This window comes from Ranitomeya variabilis, chromosome 1, assembly GCF_051348905.1.
Source record: "Ranitomeya variabilis isolate aRanVar5 chromosome 1, aRanVar5.hap1, whole genome shotgun sequence".
Taxonomy (NCBI): domain Eukaryota; kingdom Metazoa; phylum Chordata; class Amphibia; order Anura; family Dendrobatidae; genus Ranitomeya; species Ranitomeya variabilis.
Window position 1 is genome coordinate 662,551,989 of NC_135232.1, and position 26,282 is coordinate 662,578,270.

Consider the following 26,282-nt stretch of genomic DNA (forward strand, 5'->3'; position numbering starts at 1 on the left):
ATGCTTCCCCAATCGCATCAACATAGCAGAACAAACCAACACAATTCTCCGGGAACTTTTCGCCTATAACACCTGCCAAAATGAAAAAGGCCTGCTGCCAATTCACAAACGTCTGCGGTATCAATCGCCAACGCCTCTTCTCCTCCTCCTCCTTCTTGCTGTCCTCTTTCCTACCCTTATCCAAATTGAACTTCTCCAGGGGCAACAAGGAGAAAATCTCAACGTATTCATCTCTCCAAATTTTCTCTTTCACCTCTTTCTTTAAATGTGCCCCCAATGGCCCCTCAAAACACACGTAAACCTCGCCCTTGGCTCTATCATCCAACTTAATCCTGTCCCCCTTATCCTTGTCGGTCTGTACCGACACCGACACCCCTGCCGCCGACACCTGCTCACTCTCCCTACCCGATCCGACTCCCACTCCTGAACCCGTACTTGAAGCTGGCAACCAAGCACCTAACGGGGGCGACCGCACACTATCCCGGCCCTCCCCCTCCAATCTCCTCAAAATCTGGGACATACCCGCCAAAAGTTCCCTGACCCCAGGGACCTCCCCGGTGCGAGGCCCTCCACTCCCTAAAGCAACCCCCCCATAACAACAATCCCCAACCCGAGTACCACAATCCCCCCCCACAACAGAATTATTCTCATACTCACTAAGCTGCGCGGGTGCTGTGTCCCCGCCAGCCGTGCGATCCCCGAACTCCCGCGGGTCGCTCCTGGAACCGGAATCCTCTGCGCCGCTGTGTTGCTCCAGGCCCGCGCCCCTGGCCTCCTCGTCACCAGGGGGGACCGGAGCAGGCGAAATGGAATTCTCCCTGGACCTTCTGGGTGACCTGGACCTGGCGGCCGCCAGCCCGACTCCTGACCTTTCTTCCTGCTGAGCTCTGCCACGAGCCCCAGCTGCTGCAGATGATCGCCCCCGCCGTGCTGGGCCAGGCTGTGGTGTTGAGGTGCGCCTGCCCGTTATTCTTCCTCTCGCCGCGCCGCCCCTGCCGGGCCCCCGGGGGGGTTCCAACCCAGAGGTGTCCGCCGCCGCTCCGCTGGTCCTCACTTGCCCCGCCGCCGCTCCTTGTCCTCTCCTTCTCGTCGCTGGTGACGCCGCCGGCGCTGCAGACACCGCCGCTGCACGCCGGGTACCGCTCCTGCTGGGCGCCGCCATGTTGGCTCCGCGACCCGGAACTCCTACAGCTACTTCCGGTGCAGCGTGTAACTCACTCTGGGCCTGCGCCGCTGCTGCTCCGATCCGACGTCCAGCGCCAGCAGCGCCGGCCCGTGGATTCCTGCCGGAGGAGGGGCCGGGGAGGGTAGGTGACCGCCGGCCCGCACCCTCCGCAGGGTCCCGAGAGGGGCTCCGAGGCCGGCGGCTGCCGCGCCGTCCCAGCTCCGGTGAAAGGCGCTCCGGAGGCCGGGTCCTCCTGGATCTGGTCCCCTGGGCACCTGGACTGCCCAGCAACGACGCCAGCTGGTCCTCCAGCCAGCCTCCACGCCGCGACCTCGCCATCTCCCGCAGCTGCCCGAGAATCTCTGTAACGGAGGACATCATCCACGTCTTCACAGGTCAGAATCTCAAACAGTAATGGCCCCCCTTTCCCGCACTTTCCTATAGCCCGCCCCATAACTCTAGCCACCCCCTTGGTCCTCCCCCTCCTCTAAACCAATCACCTCCACCCGCATTCTTATTTAAAAATTGCTCCCCTGCGTTCCCTTGGCAACGCAGTCATGGGGGGCTTTTGTTAACTTCGTTCCTACAGCCCCCCCTCTGGACATTTGCAGCATTTTGGCACTATTGGAATAGTCATCATGAAAGGTCCACTTTCACAATGACAACTTTACAAGAACCAGAATGCAACAGTAACTTTTAGTCTGGATTTTTGAATGATGTAATAAACTAAAGAAGCTAAAAAATCCATTTAACATGGTCACTGACATACAAGGCGTCATCAATCTTTTAGCAGATATTTTTAATTATGGCACCTTTTCAGATAGTGTCTTGAAGGGTCTCAGTAGAGGATGTGCCTTTGCATTCTCATCAAGTGTCGCTCCATTCTTCCAACCACTATGCAGCTAAAAAAAATACCAAGGGAAATGGAAAAGGAAGAAAAGTCAATACTAATGACATATAAAATCAACAATGTGGACTTATCTGGTTATCTTGTCAGCTATACAAGTATGCACTGTCAAATAGAAAACTAATCATGAACTATTCTAGGTCATATTGGGACCTATGCATTCATGAATAATAGTGAAAGTAAGAAAAATGTGTTGTTTCTAGCAAATCCATGACATTTAGAGCACTGCAAAACCTGCTGTCAGAGCACAACCTGGTAAAAGTGCAGAAATCACTGAGAAATCCCACAAATTCCACCCTTTTTCATGTGATTTTACTGTGACCACAAGATACAGTGGAGCAACAGTCTTGGGGGGGTTAAACTTTATTAAAGGAAATCTTTCACCAGGTTTTTGCTACATCAGGTGAGAGAAGCATAATGTAGAGAAAGAGACCCTGCTTCCAGCGATGTATCACTTGGTCTACTGGGTGCAGAAGTTGTGGCACAATCATGTTACAGATGCATGTAACAGAGCTCTCAGAAAGCTGACCCTGCCCACACTACAGCTTTCTGTGTGCACTGCATATTGGCAGCAAGCTGATAATCAGTGCTGGGGGCATGGCTGGACCAGGACTCACGTGGGCACCATTACAGAGCAGTAATAATCTCCTGCTGATAAAACACTCATTATATTAAAACAACAACACAGCCTAATTTGTGACACATCGCTGGTTTCAGTATCTCAGACCCTACCTCTGCCTTCAGATTACATAGCAAAAACCTGCTGACACATTCCCTTTAAATACAAATACAATACAGATGGAGTAGGGAATCTGTGATAGGAACAAGGACATCCAGTTGCCAACCACTATTACATCAGCCAAAGAATGAAACTGGAATTTATATGATGGGAGAGAATAATGAATATTTGTTTATTATACATGTAATTTTTTTTGCAATAGACTTTATCTTAAAGAGCCTATTCCAAATGTGAAGACATTATCTGTCAGTACTGTACACATTTGTAGATTTTCTGATGGTAAATGATGTGACCAAATGGCTGCAATCTAAGATATATATCATATCCCTCCAGAACCCAGTCCTAGACAGCTATGCATGTAGCTGTGATTAGTGGTGTGGAGCTGCACAAGGAAGCCAGATTTACAAGGTATTAATTTACTACTTTCTAGTTCCCATCTGAACGTTTTAACATTGGGGTTAAGCGGTTTCTAAGAAGCCCAAGTAGTATTATTGTGATCTAATATCCTTTTAAAGCATTTTGTATTCCATTGATTGAAGATAAAATACACACAAGCAGGACACACTTTGTACCTTGTCATAGGCCCATTTATCATGGGAGTGCTCGGCGTTCTTATTGACAATATATTCCAGCTTTTCAGGCAATGTCAAGCTGTAAAACAAAAAATAATCTCTTTTGTTGGCCGGAAATGAAAAAGCTGCTTCAGCCTGATTGCTATCTTTTCTTGAACTCAAGATTAGCATAACATCATTTTATTTCATCATGTAATCCTGTAAGACATCCAGGGACACAAAAATCCCTCCCGTTAACCTCTTCAGGAGGCACTGCATGGCAGAATACATTTTTAATTCTGTTTAACCTATGTAAATCTAGCATTACATGCTGATTATTTTCTTAATATTATTTCATACATATTTCTAATACAGAGCTCCAAATTCCTGTAACCAGTACTAATGGGCACGTAGGAGATTATTGCATACTGTTTATACATCAAAAAGATTATCCACAACTCGTACACTGATCACCTATCCTGAGGACAGCTCTACAATATAACATCTTGGGGGTCCTAGGCCCCTGCTGATCAGGTGTTATCTCCTCTGTCAACAGTCGGAGTAAACAGTGATTGGGGCAAAACACAACAGCTCCGTATACTGTGACTGCTGCTGGGTACTACAGATCAGCTCCAGTTCTACGCAATAAGAGCCGATCAAGTATCCAAGAAGGGACATTACAGGCTCATTCCCAAGTCCGATTTTTCCATGTATGAGAAAAACTGACCGATTAATCTTATCGGACTTTAATCAGAGTTTGGTCTGAGTGCCATCAGTTTTTCTCATACATGAAGAAATAAAAAACAAAACAAAAAATTCTCCACCTTCTTCGTTCTGACAGTCCGTGAAAATCGGACTACACTTGGATGTAATCTGAGAGCGATCTGATTTTTTCATGGACCCATTGACTTGCATTGCTGATTTTAATCCGACCCTTAGATCAAAAGTGGACATGTCTTTGTGATTTTCACTGCCATGTGAACGGCCCCATAGACTATCAAAGGTAGGAGTGATAGCCGTTAAAAGCATTGAAGGATTTGTATACAAAAAATAAGACGTCTGAATGAGGCCTTAATGTTTATGGAGTTGTGATGGAGTCGATGAGACCCCCAATTAACGTATATTGATAACTTAAGTATAAAAGTTGTGGATACTGTCTCTAAGCTAGATGAAGTATTATTTAATAAATTCTTCACCTCCTTTAGTGATAATTAAAGATATAGAAAAAGCAGATAATAGTTTTTTCTATCTATATGACGTCTAACTCTACATCTATTGTATTGACATTGAAGAATGCATTTAGAGACATGTAAAATGGTTGTGCACTACTTGGACAACCCCGTCTTAAATGAATCAGGACCCCATTGAATACAAAAACACTATATGCTCACCTCCTGGACCAAAGTCACATGAGTGCCTGGCAGACACAGTGCTGATATGGCTGGAAATGCACCAGCCCGGGAGGGGAGTATATGGTGTTTTTATTGTTAATGTGCCCCAGAGCAGCTAACTTGACTTTACTTCTGGACAGCTCATCAAAAAATCACAAACATACAACATTTGCTAAGGTCAGACTCACAATGGAAAGCCATAATAACTCATTATGGTTAGAAGTGATACATGTCCATGTTAATATGAAGATCTCCACTGCTTTCACTGTAAACTGTAAAATGATGATAACTACAGTCAAAATAATCTGTATAAGTTTCTTCAGCTTCTAAAAAAATCAGAATGTCTTACATTTTTTATTGCTTGTTTAAGAAAGAGAAATGAATGGCACCAGGAGTTGAGTCAAATCAAAAATATATACAAGATTCGATCCTTATGGACATATGAAACACGGTTGCTAATTGCCACTGGGAAAAGGTGCACAGCATAAAACAGCCAAGAGAGTGTCCATTGGTAATAAAGAAAAAAGATGTGGCACTCACCCAGTTTGCAGTAGAATCAATGTCTTTTATTTACCATACTCCGGTTACAGACATTTGCTTGGAAGCGGCAGGTGAGCGTGAGGGTGCGGGGAGTGGAGAGAGGACCTTCCAAGCAAATGCCTGTAACCGGAGTATGGTAAATAAAAGACATTGATTCTACTGCAAACTGGGTGAGTGCCACATCTTTTTTCTTTATTATATTTTTTATTTCTATACAGAGCAAAAAAAAGCCCTGTTTTTAAGGACTGTCCTGGAATTTCAAGACAACAGGAAACCCAAATGGGCCCTTGTTTTATTTAAGAAGGGGATGGCCAAATAGCAGACAACACTTTGAAGGAAGAGTGCAAGAACAGTAATTCGATAAAGGTTTCCAATTTCTTTTCAAACGTAGGAGGTATTTTACCCATCTTTACAACATAGTATTCCCAATGAGCGATGAACCCCGTAAACTATGCTCTTAGCTGCCTGCCACAATACTACTGTGGTATGCTGCGCACTTTCATCAACTGAAGACATGTCAAATTTCAACTATCGGTTAGTAAAAATAAAATGTATTCTTGTGTAACCACCACCCTTTTCGCTTCTATGGGAATGATTGAGACAGCCATCTTGTCAGTCCAATAGTATTATAACAGTCCAGAGCTGTCCTGTTCATCCTCTCTAGTGAGTTATGTTACCGTTACTTACTTAGCTGTATTGATCGGTTTTGGGTCAAAATTTCCTTCAGCATCTACTGACATTTGCTTCTCGGGTGTTGCTTTAATTCTTGTGTCAACATAATCGGGAGGCAAAGCACCAGCTATTGCACTGAGACATGGCATAGACATTTTGAAGAGCTCAGCCTCATACTTCTGCAGGAGAGATAGGAACTGGTTGGAAAGTCCCACAGAAAAACATGCAAAATCGTTAGTGACAGCAACACAGCCAGGCATCAGGCAACAGCAGCAAAGGGAGAAGACAATTAGTAAAATTACAAGACCACATAGATTGCACTTCAAGTCTCTACCACTGCCAATTCATGCATCATAAATTCAACATTGTAGTATTTGAGTTTTCTAAACAATCAATGTACAAGAATGCATTTGTTAACAAAGCAGAAGGAAACTTCGTAACAGAAACATTTCATTTTCATGCATTTTAGCTACATTCTTTCCTAACTTGTAATGTATTTAAAATTTATTTCGAAAAATGTAAAACCAGGTAACATGTACAATATATTGTCAATTATGTAAAATTAAAATTGTTAGAAATAATAGTAAGATTGTATCATTACTCAGTGGACTCCAACCTATGGCAAACCAACTTTTATAGGGTTTGGCTTTGAGTTGATATGTTGCCCCAGATGGATAACTACAGGTTGGAGACAGTTACTGTAATTAATAAAATCTATGCAAATAAAATCCTCCTCTATGGGCTAAGGATGTATTTTTTGGTGAAAATCTTTGTAGCTGTTTCAATATATTAGGGGCCTACATTTTGATTATACAGTTGTGGCTAAAAGTATTGACACCCCTGCAATTCTGTCAGATAAATTTCTTCCTGAAAATGATTGCAATCACAAATTCTTTGGTATTATTATCTTCATTTAATTTGTCTTAAATGAAAAAACACAAAAGAGAATGAAGCAAAAAGCAAAACATTGATCATTTCACACAAAACTCCAAAAATGGGCCAGACAAAAGTATTGGCACCCTCAGCCTAATACTTGGTTGCACAACCTTTAGCCAAAATAACTGCGACCAACCGCTTCCGGTAACCATCAATGAGTTTCTTACAATGCTCTGCTGGAATTTTAGACCATTCTTCTTTGGCAAACTGCTCCAGGTCTCGGATATTTGAAGGGTGCCTTCTCCAAACTGCCATTTTTAGATCTCTCCACAGGTGTTCTATGGGATTCAGGTCTGGAATCATTGCTGGCCACCTTAGAAGTCTCCAGTGCTTTCTCTCAAACCATTTTCTAGTGCTTTTTGAAGTGTGTTTTGGGTCATTGTCGTGCTGGAAGAACCATGACCTCTGAGGGAGACCCAGCTTTCTCACACTGGGTCCTACATTATGCTGCAAAATTTGTTGGTAGCCTTCAGACTTCATAATGCCATGCACACAGTCAAGCAGTCCAGTGCCAGAGGCAGCAAAGCAACCCCAAAACATCAGGGAACCTCCACCATGTTTGACTGTGGGGACCGTGTTCTTTTCTTTGAATGCCTCTTTTTTTCTCCTGTAAACTCTATGTTGATGCCTTTGCCCAAAAAGCTCTACTTTTGTCTCATCTGAAAAGAGAACACTCTTCCAAAATGTTTTAGGCTATTTCAGGTAAGTTTTGGCAAACTCCAGCCTGGCTTTTTTATGTCTCGGGGTAAGAAGTGGGGTCTTTGTTGTGAAATTGGATTTTGGGCTCCCCCGGTGGCCACTGGTGGAATTGAACTTGTGTGCATCATCCCCTCTGTTCACCTGTTCCCATCAGGATGTGGGAGTCGCTATTTAACCTTGCTCCTCTGTCACTTCCATGCCGGTCAACATTGTAATCAGAAGCCTTTCTGTGCATGTTCCTGCTTCTAGACAACTCCCAGCTAAGTGGACTTTTGTCCTTGTTTGTTTTTTGCATTTTGTTCCAGTTCACAGCTGCAGTTTCGTTTCTGTGTCTGGAAAGCTCTTGTGATCTGAAATTGCCACTCTGATGTTATGAGTTAATACTAGAGTCTTAAAGTAATTTCAGGATGTGTTTTGATAGGGTTTTCAGCTGACCATGAAAGTGCCCTTTCTGTCTTCCTGCTATCTAGTAAGCGGACCTCGATTTTGCTAAACCTATTTTCATACTACGTTTGTCATTTTCATCTAAAATCACCGCCAATATATGTGGGGGCCTCTGTCTGCCTTTCGGGGAAATTTCTCTAGAGGTGAGCCAGGACTGTATTTTCCTCTGCCAGGATTAGTTAGTCCTCCGGCCGGCGCTGGGCGTCTAGGGATAAAACGCAGGCTACGCTACCCGGCTACTGTTAGTTGTGCGGCAGGTTTAGTTCATGGTCAGTTTAGTTTCCATCCTTCCAAGAGCTAGTTCTTATGTATGCTGGGCTATGTTCTCTTGCCATTGAGAACCATAACAGTTTGACCGGCCCGCAAAGGGTTAAATTAATTGGCAGAGAAAGGAGAGAAAAAAGAAGTCTGCTGAAATTTTTTTTTTTTTTTCCTTCAGTTCTGAGTGTGCTTCCAATTGAATCACTTGCAAGTCTGCCTATATTGCAGCCTTCCTCTCTCTCTCTCCTTCTAATCCTGGAATGGCTCTGTGTTCACCTGTTTAAAATGGATATTCAGAGTTTAGCTGCAGGTTTGAATAATCTCACCACGAAAGTTCAAAATTTACAAGACTGTGTTGTTCATGTTCCTATATCTGAACCTAGAATTCCTTTGCCTGAATTTTTCTCGGGGAATAGATCTTGCTTTCAAAATTTCAAAAATAATTGCAAGTTGTTTTTGTCCCTGAAATCTCGCTCTGCTGGAGATCCTGCTCAGCAGGTCAGGATTGTGATTTCTTTGCTCCGGGGCGACCCTCAAGATTGGGCTTTTGCATTGGCTCCAGGGGATCCTGCGTTGCTCAATGTGGATGCGTTTTTTCTGGCCTTGGGGTTGCTTTATGAGGAACCTCATTTAGAGCTTCAGGCGGAAAAAGCCTTGATGTCCCTATCTCAGGGGCAAGATGAAGTTGAAATATATTGCCAAAAATTCCGTAAATGGTCTGTGCTTACTCAGTGGAATGAGTGCGCCCTGGCGGCGAATTTCAGAGAGGGTCTCTCTGATGCCATTAAGGATGTTATGGTGGGGTTCCCTGTGCCTGCGGGTCTGAATGAGTCCATGACAATGGCTATCCAGATTGATAGACGTCTGCGGGAGCGCAAACCTGTGCACCAGTTGGCGGTGTCTACTGAGAAGACGCCAGAGAATATGCAATGTGATAGAATTCTGTCCAGAAGCGAACGGCAGAATTTTAGACGAAAAAATGGGTTGTGCTTTTATTGTGGTGATTCAACTCATGTTATATCAGCATGCTCTAAGCGTACTAAGAAGCTTGATAAGTCAGTTTCAATTGGCACTTTTCAGTCTAAGTTTATTCTATCTGTGACCCTGATTTGTTCTTTATCATCTATTACCGCGGACGCCTATGTCGACTCTGGCGCCGCTTTGAGTCTTATGGATTGGTCCTTTGCCAAACGCTGTGGGTATGATTTAGAGCCTCTTGAAACTCCTATACCTCTGAAGGGGATTGACTCCACCCCATTGGCTAGTAATAAACCACAATACTGGACACAAGTAACTATGCGGATTAATCCGGATCATCAGGAGATTATTCGCTTTCTTGTGCTGTATAATCTACATGATGTGTTGGTGCTTGGATTGCCATGGCTGCAATCTCATAACCCAGTCCTCGACTGGAAAGCTATGTCTGTGTTAAGCTGGGGATGTAAGGGGATGCATGGGGACGTACCTTTGGTTTCCATTTCATCATCTATTCCCTCTGAGATTCCTGAATTCTTGTCTGACTATCGTGATGTTTTTGAAGAACCTAAGCTTGGTTCATTACCTCCGCACCGGGAGTGCGATTGTGCCATAGATTTGATTCCGGGTAGTAAATACCCTAAGGGTCGTTTATTTAATCTGTCTGTGCCTGAACATGCTGCTATGCGAGAATATATAAAGGAGTCCTTGGAAAAGGGACATATTCGTCCTTCGTCATCTCCCTTAGGAGCCGGTTTTTTCTTTGTGTCTAAGAAAGATGGCTCTTTGAGGCCGTGTATTGATTATCGGCTTTTGAATAAAATCACGGTTAAATATCAATATCCGTTGCCACTGCTGACTGATTTGTTTGCTCGCATAAAGGGGGCCAAGTGGTTCTCTAAGATAGATCTCCGTGGGGCGTATAATTTGGTGCGAATTAAGCAGGGGGATGAGTGGAAAACCGCATTTAATACGCCCGAGGGCCACTTTGAGTATTTGGTGATGCCTTTTGGCCTTTCAAATGCCCCTTCAGTCTTTCAGTCCTTTATGCATGACATTTTCCGTGATTATTTGGATAAATTTATGATTGTGTATCTGGATGATATTCTGATTTTTTCGGATGACTGGGACTCTCATGTCCAGCAGGTCAGGAGGGTTTTTCAGGTTTTGCGGTCTAATTCCTTGTGTGTGAAGGGTTCTAAGTGCGTTTTTGGGGTGCAAAAGATTTCCTTCTTGGGATACATTTTTTCCCCCTCTTCCATCGAGATGGATCCTGTCAAGGTTCAGGCTATTTGTGATTGGACGCAACCCTCTTCTCTTAAGAGTCTTCAGAAATTTTTGGGCTTTGCTAACTTTTATCGTCGATTTATTGCTGGTTTTTCTGATGTTGTTAAACCATTGACTGATTTGACTAAGAAGGGTGCTGATGTTGCTGATTGGTCCCCTGCTGCTGTGGAGGCCTTTCGGGAGCTTAAGCGCCGCTTTTCTTCCGCCCCTGTGTTGCGTCAGCCTGATGTTGCTCTTCCTTTTCAGGTTGAGGTCGACGCTTCTGAAATCGGAGCTGGGGCGGTTTTGTCGCAGAGAAGTTCCGACTGCTCCGTGATGAAACCTTGTGCTTTTTTTTCTCGTAAATTTTCGCCCGCCGAGCGGAATTATGATATTGGGAATCGGGAGCTTTTGGCCATGAAGTGGGCTTTTGAGGAGTGGCGTCATTGGCTTGAGGGGGCTAGACATCAGGTGGTGGTATTGACCGACCACAAAAATTTAATTTATCTTGAGTCCGCCAGACGCCTGAATCCTAGACAGGCGCGCTGGTCGTTGTTTTTCTCTCGGTTTAATTTTGTGGTGTCATACCTACCGGGTTCTAAGAATGTTAAGGCGGATGCCCTTTCTAGGAGTTTTGAGCCTGACTCCCCTGGTAATTCTGAACCTACAGGTATCCTTAAGGATGGAGTGATATTGTCTGCCGTTTCTCCAGACCTGCGGCGGGCCTTGCAGGAGTTTCAGGCGGATAGACCTGATCGTTGCCCACCTGGTAGACTGTTTGTTCCTGATGATTGGACCAGTAAAGTCATTTCTGAGGTTCATTCTTCTGCGTTGGCAGGTCATCCTGGAATCTTTGGTACCAGGGATTTGGTGGCAAGGTCCTTCTGGTGGCCTTCCCTGTCACGAGATGTACGAGGCTTTGTGCAGTCTTGTGACGTTTGTGCTCGGGCCAAGCCTTGTTGTTCTCGGGCTAGTGGATTGTTGTTGCCCTTGCCTATCCCGAAGAGGCCTTGGATGCACATCTCGATGGATTTTATTTCAGATCTTCCTGTTTCTCAGAAGATGTCTGTCATCTGGGTGGTGTGCGACCGTTTCTCTAAGATGGTCCATTTGGTTCCCCTGCCTAAGTTGCCCTCTTCTTCCGAGTTGGTTCCTCTGTTTTTTCAAAATGTGGTTCGTTTGCATGGTATTCCGGAGAATATCGTTTCTGACAGAGGAACCCAATTCGTGTCTAGATTTTGGCGGGCATTCTGTGCTAGGATGGGCATAGATTTGTCTTTCTCGTCTGCTTTCCATCCTCAGACTAATGGCCAGACCGAGCGGACGAATCAGACCTTGGAGACATATTTGAGGTGTTTTGTGTCTGCAGATCAGGATGATTGGGTTGCTTTTTTGCCTTTAGCGGAGTTTGCCCTCAATAATCGGGCCAGCTCTGCCACCTTGGTGTCTCCTTTTTTCTGTAATTCGGGGTTTCATCCTCGATTTTCCTCCGGTCAGGTGGAATCTTCGGATTGTCCTGGAGTGGATGCTGTGGTGGAGAGGTTGCATCAGATTTGGGGGCAGGTAGTGGACAATTTGAAGTTGTCCCAGGAGAAGACTCAGCTTTTTGCCAACCGCCGGCGTCGGGTTGGTCCTCGGCTTTGTGTCGGGGACTTGGTGTGGTTGTCTTCTCGTTTTGTCCCTATGAGGGTTTCTTCTCCTAAGTTTAAGCCTCGGTTCATCGGCCCGTACAAGATATTGGAGATTCTTAACCCTGTGTCCTTCCGTTTGGACCTCCCTGCATCTTTTTCTATTCATAATGTTTTTCATCGGTCATTATTGCGCAGGTATGAGGTACCGGTTGTGCCTTCCGTTGAGCCTCCTGCTCCGGTGTTGGTTGAGGGCGAGTTGGAGTACGTTGTGGAAAAAATCTTGGACTCCCGTATTTCCAGACGGAAACTCCAGTATCTGGTCAAATGGAAGGGATACGGTCAGGAGGATAATTCTTGGGTGACTGCCTCTGATGTTCATGCCTCCGATCTGGTCCGTGCCTTTCATAGGGCTCATCCTGATCGCCCTGGTGGTTCTGGTGAGGGTTCGGTGCCCCCTCCTTGAGGGGGGGGTACTGTTGTGAAATTGGATTTTGGGCTCCCCCGGTGGCCACTGGTGGAATTGAACTTGTGTGCATCATCCCCTCTGTTCACCTGTTCCCATCAGGATGTGGGAGTCGCTATTTAACCTTGCTCCTCTGTCACTTCCATGCCGGTCAACATTGTAATCAGAAGCCTTTCTGTGCATGTTCCTGCTTCTAGACAACTCCCAGCTAAGTGGACTTTTGTCCTTGTTTGTTTTTTGCATTTTGTTCCAGTTCACAGCTGCAGTTTCGTTTCTGTGTCTGGAAAGCTCTTGTGATCTGAAATTGCCACTCTGATGTTATGAGTTAATACTAGAGTCTTAAAGTAATTTCAGGATGTGTTTTGATAGGGTTTTCAGCTGACCATGAAAGTGCCCTTTCTGTCTTCCTGCTATCTAGTAAGCGGACCTCGATTTTGCTAAACCTATTTTCATACTACGTTTGTCATTTTCATCTAAAATCACCGCCAATATATGTGGGGGCCTCTGTCTGCCTTTCGGGGAAATTTCTCTAGAGGTGAGCCAGGACTGTATTTTCCTCTGCCAGGATTAGTTAGTCCTCCGGCCGGCGCTGGGCGTCTAGGGATAAAACGCAGGCTACGCTACCCGGCTACTGTTAGTTGTGCGGCAGGTTTAGTTCATGGTCAGTTTAGTTTCCATCCTTCCAAGAGCTAGTTCTTATGTATGCTGGGCTATGTTCTCTTGCCATTGAGAACCATAACAGGTCTTCCTGGGTCTCCTACCATACAGTCCCTTTTCATTCAGACGCCGACAGATAGTACGGGTTGACACTGTTGTACCCTCGGACTGCAGGGCAGCTTGAACTTGTTTGTATGTAAGGGTACCGTCACACAGTGCAATTTTGATCGCTACGACGGCACGATTCGTGACGTCGCAGCGTCGTATGATTATCGCTCCAGCGTCGTAGACTGCGGTCACACTGTGCAATCACGGCGCTGGAGCAATGCCGAAGTCCCCGGGTAACCAGGGTAAACATCGGGTTACTAAGCGCAGGGCCGCGCTTAGTAACCCGATGTTTACCCTGGTTACCAGCGTAAACGTAAAAAAAACAAACAGTACATACTCACATTCCGGTGTCTGTCCCCCGGCGTTCTGCTTCTCTCCACTGTGTAAGCACCATAGCCGGAAAGCACAGCGGTGACGTCACCGCGTCACCGCTGTGCTCGCTTTCCGGCCGGCAGGCGCTCACAGTGCAGAGAAGCTGAGACGCCGGAGGACAGACACCGGAATGTAAGTATGTACTGTTTGTTTTTTTTACGTTTACTCTGGTAACCAGGGTAAACATCGGGTTACTAAGCGCGGCCCTGCGCTTAGTTACCTGATGTTTACCCTGGTTACAAGCGAACACATCGCTGGATCGGTGTCACACACAACGATCCAGCGATGTCAGCGGGTGATCAAGCGACGAAAGAAAGTTCCAAACGATCTGCTACGACGTACGATTCTCAGCAGGGTCCCTGATCGCTGCTGCGTGTCAGACACTGCGATATCGTAACGATATCGCTAGAACGTCACAAATCGTACCGTCGTATCGATGAAAATGGCACTGTGTGACAGTACCCTTAGTCGAGGTCCTTTATCCAACATCCTCACAATCTTGCATTGAAATCTCTTGTCAATTTTTCTTTTCCGTCCACATCTAGGGAGGTTAGCCACAGTGCCATGGGCTTTAAACTTCTTGATGACACTGCGCACAGTAGACACAGGAACATTCAGGTCTTTGGAGATGGACTTGTAGCCTTGAGATTGCTCATGCTTCCTCACAATTTAGTTTCTCAAGTCCTCAGACAGTTCTTTGGTCTTCTTTCTTTTCTCCATGCTCAATGTGGTACACACAAGGACACAGGACAGAGGTTGAGTCAACTTTAATCCATGTCAACTGGCTGCAAGTGTGATTTAGTTACTGCCAAGACCTGTTAGGTGCCACAGGTAAGTTACAGGTGCTGTTAATTACACAAATTAGAGAAGCATCACATGATTTTTCGAACAGTGCCAATACTTTTGTCCACCCCCTTTTTTATGTTTGGTGTGGAATTATATCCAATTTGGCTTTAGGACAATTCTTTTTGTGTTTTTTCATTTAAAGGGACTCTGTCACCTGAATTTGGAGGGAACAATTTTCAGCCATAGGGGCGGGGTTTTCGGGTGTTTGATTCACCCTTTCCTTACCCGCTGGCAGCATGCTGGCTGCAATATTGGATTGAAGTTCATTTTCTGTCCCCCATAGTACACGCCTGCGTAAGGCAAGATTGCCTTGTGCAGGCATGTACTACGGAGGACAGAGAATGAACTTCAATGCAATATTTCAGCCAGCATGCAGCCAGCGAGTAAGGAAAGGGTGAATCAAACACCTGAAAACCCCGCCCCTATGGCTGAAAATTGTTCCCTCCAAATTCAGGTGACAGAGTCCCTTTAAGACAAATTAAATGAAGATAATAATAACAAAGACTTTGTGTTTGCAATAATTTTCAGGAAGAAACTGAGTATTATCTGACAGAATTGCAGGGGTGTCAATACTTTTGGCCACAACTGTAAATAAGAAAAACCTCTTGCATATATGCATGTCCCATGGATTCCAGTACCACCTAAACACTGATGATACTCAGATCTACCTTTCTTGCCCAGCCCACCTCTCTGCTGTGCAGAATCCCAGAGTGTCTATCCTCCCCTTCTCCTCTTGCTTCCTAAGGTGCAATGTGGACAAAAGGGATCGCCTCATTTTTCCTTCATCTCACCGAACGTCCCTACCCGATCTATGTATCACAATAAATTACATCTCGCTTTCCCCTTTTTTGAAGTCCAGAGAATCGGAGTAACAATCGACTCTGCCCTGTTCAACATACCACACATTCAAACTCTTGTCACCTCCTGCCACCTCCAACTCAAAAATGTTTCCAGAATACGTCTTTTCCTCAACCCAGACTCTACTAAAATGTTAGTGCACACACTGATGATCTCCCGCAATATCCTTAGGGTACCATCACACAGTGCCATTTTCATCGCTACGACGGCACGATTCGTGACGTTGCAGCGTCGTATAAGTATCGCTCCAGCGTCGTATACTGCGGTCACACGTTGCAATACACGGCGCTGGAGCGATAATTTCATGACGTATTTGCGATGTAGAAGCCGTTGGTTACTGTGCGCACATCGTATACAACCTGTGTCACACAATGCAATCATGCCGCCACAGCGGGACACTAGACGACGAAAGAAAGTTTCAAACGATCTGCTACGACGTACGATTCTCAGCGGGGATCCGGATCGCAGTAGCGTGTCAGACACAGCGATATCGTAAATGCATCGCTGGAACGTCACGAATCGTGCCGTCGTAGCGATCAAAATTGCACTGTGTGACGGTACCCTTACCTGTGACCTCCTAGCTAGCAGTCTCACACCTCTCCGGTCCATCCTGAACTTTGCTGCCTGACTAATCTACCTCCTCCTAGCTACTCCTCCGCTTCTCCCCTCTGTAAATCTCTATCTTGGCTCCCATTTCCCCAACATATCCAGGTTAAACTGCTAATAATAACCTACGAAGCTGTTCCATAGTCTGTCTCCATATATCTTCTAAGACCTTCTTCTCTCAGCCACACTCATGCATTCCTCACCCATTCACCTTGAAGACTTTTCCTGAGTCTACCCTCTGGAATTCTGTGCCTCAATCGGTCCAATTTCCCCGACATTCAGAACTTTTAGATAGAACTTGAAAACTAGGCTTTCCAAAAAAAGCTTACAGCCTGCAATGACCCCACTGCCATCACACCACCACCGCAGCTGCTGCAACCTCCCCAACCTACTGCCTCCTTGCCCATTAGCTTGCAGACTGTAAGCCCACAAAGGCAAGACCCTCTCTATTCTGTACCAGTCTGTCATTGTAAGTTTATTCATTTTAATTCAAATTTGTATTTTGTATGTAACCCCTTTACACATGTTCAGCAACATGGACTCAATGGTGCTCTAAAAAATAAATTATAATGTATGTAAGTGGATAGAAAGGTGGAACAACAAACTGCAAATCATCTTAAAGGGATATTTCCAAAATTAAAAGTTATCACCTATCTAAAAGATAAAATGCCCCACTGAAATAAAGTTGTGGCTGCATATGCACGCCACCTTTCTTTTTATTCTCAATGGAACTGATGGAGAATGCTAGTCAGACAAAAGTAGAAAAAGAACGTGTGACAAATGGCAATAAATGTCGCTTAAATACAAATGACTTAATGACTTGATATAGACAACACTCTTCAATATTTCTAAAAATGAATTTTAAAACACCATAAAGAATGCTTTACACCTGGCTTAGAACCAACCCTATGTGCAAGACCTAGCATATCCATACATTGAATTTCACCAGGAGAAACAGTTTCATTTGGCCACGAGGAGCTACACATGTACATAGATGATTTTTGAGGGTTACGGGAGTGAGCACTAAGGGCAGTTGTCTTTTGAGGAAAGGATTTTCATGAGACAACCCCTTTAAAGAAGCCCTCCTATTAACTTTTCTCCCTAAACATGTGATGTAGTGTCACTGTGATAACATGCTTGCTTACTGCTGCCTTCTCGGGGATCCAGTGTCTTTCTACTCTACTTCTCAGTGATGACACCGGTCTTCAGAGTTTACAGTTCACACTGCGCTTTGTGTGACCCAGAAATTACTTTTATAATGTAAATCTATAGAGGGTCAGAACACATCTCCATAGGCTTACATTGGAAAAGAGACATCCGGTTCACGCATAGAGTGTAGTCTGACCTGGATAGTCTAAAGTGTGGTGACGTCCCCCAGAAGAGGCGCACAGCGGCTCTAGATATTGGAGAAGACAGCAGTAGGTGAGTATATTAACACATTGACACTACAGTACAAACACAAACACATGTTTAGCAAAAAAAACCACCCAACTTCATAGGAGTGCTTCTTTAGAGTGATCCCAAAAAATTGGAACTCTTTCATGCCAATGTAACTTCTTAGTCTTTATTTTTTTTAATCAGGGTATAATACAATTAATAGAAAAAGCTAAGTTGAGATATAGATCTCCATGCTGTTATAAAGACACAGCACAAACAAAGAAATCATGCACCAATACATTTCCATGTGTTCCTCTGAGGGAAGTCGCCGTGTTATTATGGGAGCTGTAAAAATTCCGGTATTACAGCAGCAATTTATCCTAATCTTCTGCCTAAAGGCAGTCTGTGACTCACTACATACAACCAAACCGTGTTCAATTATTCCAAGAGATGGTGGATGTCTTACCGGAGAAAACTATGTTTTTTTTGTTTTCTTAAAAATAACTGAACATAGAGAATAATGATTTCATTATCTCCTGTCAACGATCCATGCCAGAGAATTCCATTGAGGACTGCACAGCTCAAGTAAATATGTCTCTGAGCAAGATCCCAGCAATAAAACTGGGCATTATGAAAAGGAATTAAATATTAACAGTTTCATTTACGTGGAGGACACCAAAGTCATCGTGAGCACAGCGGGCAAGGACGAAGGATGTATGTTATTCTGATCCACCATCAGAATGTCTGTCACTCCACCACATCGTCATATCTTGTCATGAAGATGCCACATGCAGGTGACTCATCTGTGACAAGACTTCGGAAAATGACATATTTCATGCACATTTTAAAAATGTGCAATTTTGTTTAGGCGTCAAACACGCTTTTAAAGAACTGGATAAAATGCATCAGTTTGCAGAAAGCAATTCAAGAAGAAAAAATGGTTACGCAGCAAGAACGGCTTGCAATGCTCAAATATGAAGGCAATGAAATGTTCGTAGATGATGTTTTGTCCCACCGCTTTGTGCTACCTTTCAATTTTTTATATTGTTTACGTACTATTTTGTTCACCATAGCCTCCAGGATAGTGAAGCCACTCTAGCTATTATCACTGCCAGAAATGTAAGCCTTAATGCTTCAAACAATCTTCAAGTAATCTTTTTTCTCTTTTTTTTCCAGTTTGGCTTCAGTGAATTTAATGAAAATCTTTGGCTGCAATTTTAATACAGGAAAATGGCTTGGTCTGGAGTTGATAAACAGCAGCCGTAGATGACACAGTCACATACAAAGTCAAGTACAAATCCTCCGTAGGTAATGTTACCCAGCATATAAGAAAGTGGAAATACCTTATGAGAAAGAGAGTCAAAAATCCCCCAGAACAACTTCTCAGTCAAGTGTAATTCCTCCTCTGATGCCAAACCAAAGCTCCCCCATCCAGAAGGGAGACAATAATATTTCCAGCTCAGCTCATAATGGTTTGTCAGGAGCTGCAAAGATAAAAGAAAAAGTAACAGATAATGGGAATTATTTTACTTCCACTTGTGACAATGTGATTTATTTCTTACTCCTCTAATATTACAGATTCTAAAGTAGTTTTGCAAGATCTCTAAAGATATTTTATTTATATGGTTTTGCAGCATACAGTAAGGCTACGTTCACACGTTGCCATATTGTTGGTTTTTTTTTTAATGTAAATTAAAAATAGCTTTTTACAGAACCAGCAAAAGCTCTGAGATTTCAGAAATCTCATGCACACAATTGTTTTCCTGGCTGCTGCATTTGTGTAAACGGCAGCATGTGAATTATTTCTTTTGCAGCGTTTTTTCACCATAGAAAGCAATGAGAATGTACAAGAACAATGCAGAAAAATGCAACCATGCTGTTTTTTTTTTTTTGTGAATTAACCCATTCACCGCCATAGCTTTTTTCATTTTTGCATTTTCGTTTTTCGCTCCTCTTCTTCCCAGAGCCATAACTTTTTAAAATTTTTCAGTCAATATGGCCATGTAAGGGCTTATTTTTGTGGGACAAGTTGTACTTTTGAACAACACCATTGGTTTTACCATGTCATGTACTAGAAAATGGTAAAAAAATTCCAAGTGCGGTGAAATTGCAAAAAAAGTACAATCCCACACTTGTTTTTCATTTAGCTTTTTTGCTAGGTTCACTAAATGCTAAAACTGACCTGCCATTATGATTCTTCAGGTCATTCTGAGTTCATAGACACCAAACATGACTAGGTTCCTTTTTTATCTAAGTGGTTGGAAAAAATGGAGCAATTTTCCGGTACTCATAGCGTCTCCAATTTTTGTGATCTCGGGTTAGTTGAGGGCTTATTTTTTGCATGCCAAGATGACGTTTTTAATGATACCACCTTTGTTCAGATTCATTCTTTTGATCGCAAGTTATTGCATTTTAGTGCAATGTCATGGCGACCAAAAAAAGTAATTCTGGCGTTTTGACTTTTTTATCGCTACGCCGCTTAGCGATCAGGTTAATCCTTTTTTTATTGATCAGGCAATTCTGAACACAGCGATTTCAAATATGTGTAGGTTTGATTTTTTTCTATTGTTTTATTTTGAATGGGGCAAAAGGGGGGTGATTTGAACTTTAATATTTTTTTTATATTTTTAAAAACTTTTTTTTACTTTCGGCATGCTTCAATAGTCTCCATAGGAGACTAGAAGCTGGCACAACTCAATACATAGAGGCAATGATCAGTTTGCTTCTATGTAGCTGAATTGCTGACAAGGAGACCTCTGGTTGTCATGCCAACGAACCGATGACCCCCACTCACGTGACGGGGTCACCGATGCGCGTATTTTCGGCCCAATGGCCGGAAGCGCAATTTAAATGCCGCTGTCAGAGTTTGACAGCGGCATTTAAAGGGTTAAAAGCCGCAGCTGGATCCCGATTCCTCCCACGGCTATTGCAGGCACATGTCAGCTGTTCAAAACAGCTGACAGGTACCGGGAAAGATGTGGGCTCACCGCCGGAGCCCACATCAAAGGGAGGGAGTCCAACATCAGCGTACTATTATGCCCGATGTCGGTAAGGGGTTAATCTAACTTTATTAGAGATGTACTGTAGACAAATGACACATATAATCCGCAACGAAAAAAATGCAGAAAATAACGCAGCAAAAACGTACCAAAACAGCAGCAAAAATGAAGCAAACTCTGCTTTTTGTAAGCAGCTACTTTATTACCAAGAGAGAAGGTTTTGCCTGCAGAAAAAAATGCAGCAGTAAAAAATGCAGCAAAAAGGCAACGTGTGAACATAGCTTAAGGCAGATTCCAAACTAGATATTTTAAGAACTAAAATGCATGATTCATATGAAGCGTGTAACAGACACTTAGTAAATGGCAGTCAAAATTGTATCAGATAACCTCTTTGTGACCAGACCTTAATGACTGGAAAATGTATTTATTTATTATTTCTTTCATTTTCACCTCTACTTTTATCCACATAACTTTTTTTTAATAATTTTATTGACGTCAATGTATGAGGCTTTGTTTTATAAGGGACAGATTGTATTATTTTTCAAACTTGTTTTGGGGTACAGTGTAATAATTATACTTTTAAATATAGAAAAAAGCTATTTGTTTAGTTATTTTGTTTATAATTTTTACTGTTAATGTTTCCTAACAAATACCTTCTTGATTGCATTCTCTAGGTTAATTAATATATTCACATGGATAACTAATATCTGTAGTTTCTTTTTCTTTTTTTTTAATTATGTATATAAAATATATTTTATAAAGAAAATGAGGTTTGTTTTGTATTTTCTATCATGGGAACTTTATATATTTTTGCAGATGTTTTACACATGAGACATCATAAAAATCTCTGTGGAACATTCATTTTTCTTTCATTGTTCATATGTTCCACTGTAACTAGGATAGCCATAGGAGCCACAGTTACAGGGGAAAAAAGCCCTCCGTTGTGCCTGACCTTATTGGCAGAGCTGATTTGGGTCTATACTGGCAGAGAGCCAAGAATTGTGTAATTGTCAGTGCCAATGATTCTGTTCGCTACATAGTGCTGACTGAGCGCTATGAAGCTGAAATAAAAGAAGATAGAAGTAGTAAAACACCACTTATGTCTTCTTCCAGGGGTCCCTGGTTTTCTCTCATAAATTTACGCAGACTTAAAGCCCAGAACAAAGTTTCGGAAAGTTATGGCACTTGGTCCATATCTGGTTAAGAAAATATAACAGACTCACAGTATAACAACTCTACTCCAATTATGTTACAAAGAGTTGAATTTAAAATACCTGCAGATTTGACAAAGCTGAATTTATTAATATTCAGTTCTATCACTAAGCGTAAGCTATGATTTACCAAAGGATAGCAAGTAAACCTTAGGCACATTTTAAAGGCTTACAAGATCAACAGTTACTAGTAAATAATTTAGTTTTGCAACATTAGAATATGTATTCTATGGAAAAATCCTATACTTCAGACTATACACTACCGTACCAAAGTTTAGGGTCACTTAGAATTTTCCTCATTTTTGAAAGAAAAGCACAGTTTTTTCCAATGAAGCTAACATTAAATGATTCAGAAATACACTCTATACATTGTTAATGTAGTAAATGACTATTCTAGCTGCAAATGTCTGGTTTGTAATGCAATATCTTCATAGGTGTATAGAGGCACTTTTCCAACAACCATCACTCCAGTGTTCTTATGGTACCTTGTGTTTGCTGTGTAGGAAGGCTAATGGATGGTTAGAATACCCTTGAAAACCCTTGTGCAAGTATGTTATCACTGTTGAAAACAGTTTGGCTGATTAAAGAACCTATAAACCTGACCTTGCTTTGAGCTAGTTGAGAATCTGGAGCATTACATTTGTTGGTTCCATTAAATTCTCAAAATGGCCAGAAAAAAAGTGTGAAACTCGACAGTCTATTCTTGTTCTTAGAAATGAAGGCTATTCCATGCGAGAAATTGCCAAGAAACTGAAGATTTCCTACAACGGTGTGTACTACTCCCTTTAGAGGAGGCCCCACTGCACAACTGAGCAACAATACAAGTACATTAGAGTCTGTAGTTTGAGAAATCGATGCCTCACAGGTCCTCAACTGGCAGCTTCATTAAATAGTACACGCAAAATGCCAATGTCAACATCTACAGTGAAGAGGTGACTCCGGGATGCTGGCCTTCAGGTCAGAGTGGCAAAGAAAAAGCCATATCTGAGACTGGCTAATAAAAGGAAAAGATTAATATGGGCAAAAGAACACAGACATTGGACAGAGGAAGATTGGAAAATAGTGTTATGGACAGACGAATAGAAGTTTGAGGTGTTTGGATAACACAGAAGAACATTTGTGAGATGCAGAACAACTGAAAAGAGGCTGGAAGAGTGCATGATGGTAAATAAGCAGGTTCCCAAATATAATTAAAACGTAACTTTTAATAGTTATAATCTAAAAAAAGTGCAGACATATAGTGCCAACAAAGTGCTAGGTGCAAACAAAAAACACAAAAAGACTCAATTAAAAATGAGTCACTTAAGAGAGGTATCCCCAAAGGCCAGTACCTGCGAGTACGGAGGAACTGCTCTGACAATGTTGTATATCGAAAGCAGGCTGATGATCTGAGGGGTCGTTTTTTAGAACAGGGGGTACCCTAACAAAATCCTGAATGAGGCATATAAGTCATCCCTCACAAAGGAAAGGAAAGATCTCCTAACCCCCACAACAAAGAAGGAAGGAGATAATAATGTCAGACTTATCACCAGATACACCAATGGGTCAAGAGATTTACGTGAAATCATTAAAAGACACTGGCCGATCCTGCAAATGGACGGAGACCTTAAAGGGGTCCTTACACCAGCCCCACAAATTACATTTAGAAAAGGCCGCTCCATAAAGGACAGGGTAGTCCACAGCCATTTTACCCCCCCGTCCCCTCAGATTCAACCCACCTGGTTGGATAACCAGGTTAAGGGATGTTATAGATGCGGGAATTGCAAATACTGTCAGGCTATACGACAGGGTAGGGACTTCACGAGTAATGTAACAGGTAGAACCTTCCGCATCAATCATTTTATAAACTGCAAAACGAGAGGAGTTATATATAAGATGACGTGTGAATGCGGGGTGGAATATGTGGGCAAGACAATGAGAGAATTCCGAAGAAGAGTCGGTGAACATCATAGGGATACCATCAACAAGAGAGACACCCCGGTCGCAAATCATATTAATAGAGTACATCAGGGTAATCTAAAGATGGTCAATTTTATGGGGATTGACAGAGTGCATCAGTCCCAGAGAGGAGGCGATTGGGATAAGAGTATCCTACAGAGAGAGAGCAAATGGATATTTCGCCTCCAAACAACGACACCACATGGTTTGAATGACCAACTAAGCTTCTCTTCCTTCTTGTAGAGATAGGGATTAATAGGGTGCATTGAGAATAGGGGCAGCCGCCGTTGAGTGGGGGCGCCACGGCGTAGGAAAAGGGTGCCAACCTCCGCGACAGGTAGGAGTAAGTCCAGAGAGGGTGTTGTAGGGTACCCGGCAGCTGCACCCTATCCTATCTTTCATAACATAGAAGGTCCGCTGTGTCATTTGCTTTTTTCTATACATTTTTTCTATACATTTTTTCTGTATTACATGTTTTCTGTGTTACATGTTTTTTCTGTAATATATTTCTCAGTTCCTTATTATTTTTAAAGGTGTGTACATAATCTTCTGAGTGAGCTATGACATCTATTTCTGTAGCTCTAATCCTTGATGCATGGGGTATTATTTATTTATTTTTTAAGTGGCTGTTTTATCTGCACATGCCCTCTATATGGCTCGGGAGGCAAATTTTTCCTCCCCCTGATTGTTCGAATCAAAGACAGGAGGCTGAAGAGTTACACGCCTCCTTGTGCTCTGTTCTGCAAGATGCAGTGTGGTTGTCACACACTGCATATACAGGGGGGGCGGCACAAAGGTGGAGGTGTCCGCCCATTGGAGCAGACGGCTACGATATATGTTTTTCTATGTCCGTTGGCTGTCCGCTTATAGTAATGGAGCAAAGTGCGATCTATGCATATCACTATAGAAGGGGCGTGACAAAGGCCAATGTGGCCGCCCACCGGACATGACGTTACGGCACGATGTGCCGACGTGTGGATACCTAGAAGGGATCCAGGAGCCGTATTCTATGGTGCACATACAGACCGGAAATGGATTCCCAGCGTCCGGAAGTAGGTTTTTCGAAAACGCCGGTGAGAAGTATGCATAAATTGGGCAGAATGATTGCCGCAGTAGCGATATGCTCAGTTGATATATGAAGGTGACACAATCCCCTGATGATTCCGAACGATGATACGCGTTGGGAGGCACTATTCATTTAGGTGGACATAAAAGGAGGGATGCGTACGCATAAGCCGCCGAAAAAGTCCACATGAAATACCCGAACTGCATGATTACGAGAAGGCAGATGAGTATAAAAACCGCCTAACTATATGAGATATTGCACGTGAAAGGGTGTACGCCATGACATTGGGTACCTATTGATGCAAATTCTGTAAGGTGGTCTTTTTGTTATGAGCAAGCTGCAGCCGTCTTGCCACCGCCAATAGGGGTGATATAGGGAAGGTGACCGTGACAAAAAAATAAAAAAAGAGGTCATTTTTTCATCCCTTTAGTAATTGTGCAAGTACCTGGCCGGTACCTCTGATTGAGGGCAGATGAGGTTTAGTAAAGTACTGTACATACGGAATACGGAGATTGGCTCTCTGAGCTAGTGATATATCCAAAGGTGTCGCATGTGGTACATTGGGCACTATAAGTATATTGGATATAAATCCTCTGGCGGTGACATTTTTAATTGAGTCTTTTTGTGTTTTTTGTTTGCACCTAGCACTTTGTTGGCACTATATGTCTGCACTTTTTTTAGATTATAACTATTAAAAGTTACGTTTTAATTATATGTGGGAACCTGCTGATTTACCTGAATATTTTTGGTCCCTGCGTTAATAATAGAGTCCAGCTAATATTATTAAGAGTGCATGATGCCATCTGTCAAGCATGGTGGAGGTAATGTGATGGTCTGGAGTTGCTTTGGTGCTGGTAAAGTGGGAGATTTGTACAAGGTAAAAGGGATTTTGAATAAGAAAGGCTATCACTCCATTTTGCAATACCATACCCTGTGGACAGCGCTTGATTGGAGCCAATTTCATCCTACAACAGGACAATGACCCAAAGCACAGCTCCAAATTATGCAAGAACTATTTAGGGAAGAAGCAGGCAGCTGGTATTCTATCTGTAATGGAGTGGCCAGTGCAGTCACCAGATCTCAACCCCATTGAGCTGTTGTGGGAGCAGTTTGACCGTATGGTAAGCAAAAAATGCCCATCAAACCAAACCAACTTGTGGGAGGGGCTCCTGGAAGCATAGGGTGAAATTTCTCCAGATTACCTCAGCAAATTAACTGCTAGAATGCAAAACTTCCGCAATACTGTAATTGCTGCAAAGGGAGCATTCTTTGACGAAAGGAAAGGCGAAAATTATTATTTCAAATAAAAATCTTTTTTTCGAACCATGTCAATGTCTGGACTAGATTTTCAATTAATTTGGCAACTCATTTGATTAATAAAAGTATGAGTTATCATGGAAAACACAAAATTGTCTGGGTGACCCTAAACTTTGGAACCGTAGTTTAAATATCAAAGAAGTTGGCATAAGAAAATGCAAAACACACAATTCATCACCATAAGCAGGATATTATAATTTTCCATGACACCTACCACCGAAAAACAAATAAATAATTCCTAGAAGAAGAGATGCAATTGGATTGGATATTTATTTAACCCCTTTCTG

The 26,282-nt window shown here is 43.0% G+C and overlaps 1 protein-coding gene across 11 annotated transcripts in view; it reads right to left on the reverse strand.

Annotated features, from left to right (window-relative positions):
- RYR3 (ryanodine receptor 3) overlaps positions 1–26,282 on the reverse strand; it is a 978,540-nt gene that overhangs the window by 364,349 nt on the left and 587,909 nt on the right. For 6 of the 11 annotated variants that reach the window (XM_077263521.1, XM_077263512.1, XM_077263503.1 and 3 more), the window contains 4 exons: positions 18,808–18,948; positions 5,981–6,144; positions 3,384–3,462; positions 1,978–2,067 (listed from right to left, as the gene is read on the reverse strand). In XM_077263521.1, the coding sequence (XP_077119636.1) occupies positions 1,978–2,067; positions 3,384–3,462; positions 5,981–6,144; positions 18,808–18,948 (474 nt within the window). Of the gene's footprint in view, positions 1–1,977; positions 2,068–3,383; positions 3,463–5,980; positions 6,163–18,807; positions 18,949–26,282 lie in introns of all 11 variants that reach the window. The other 5 variants (XM_077263494.1, XM_077263475.1, XM_077263450.1 and 2 more) reach the window with 1 other exon arrangement.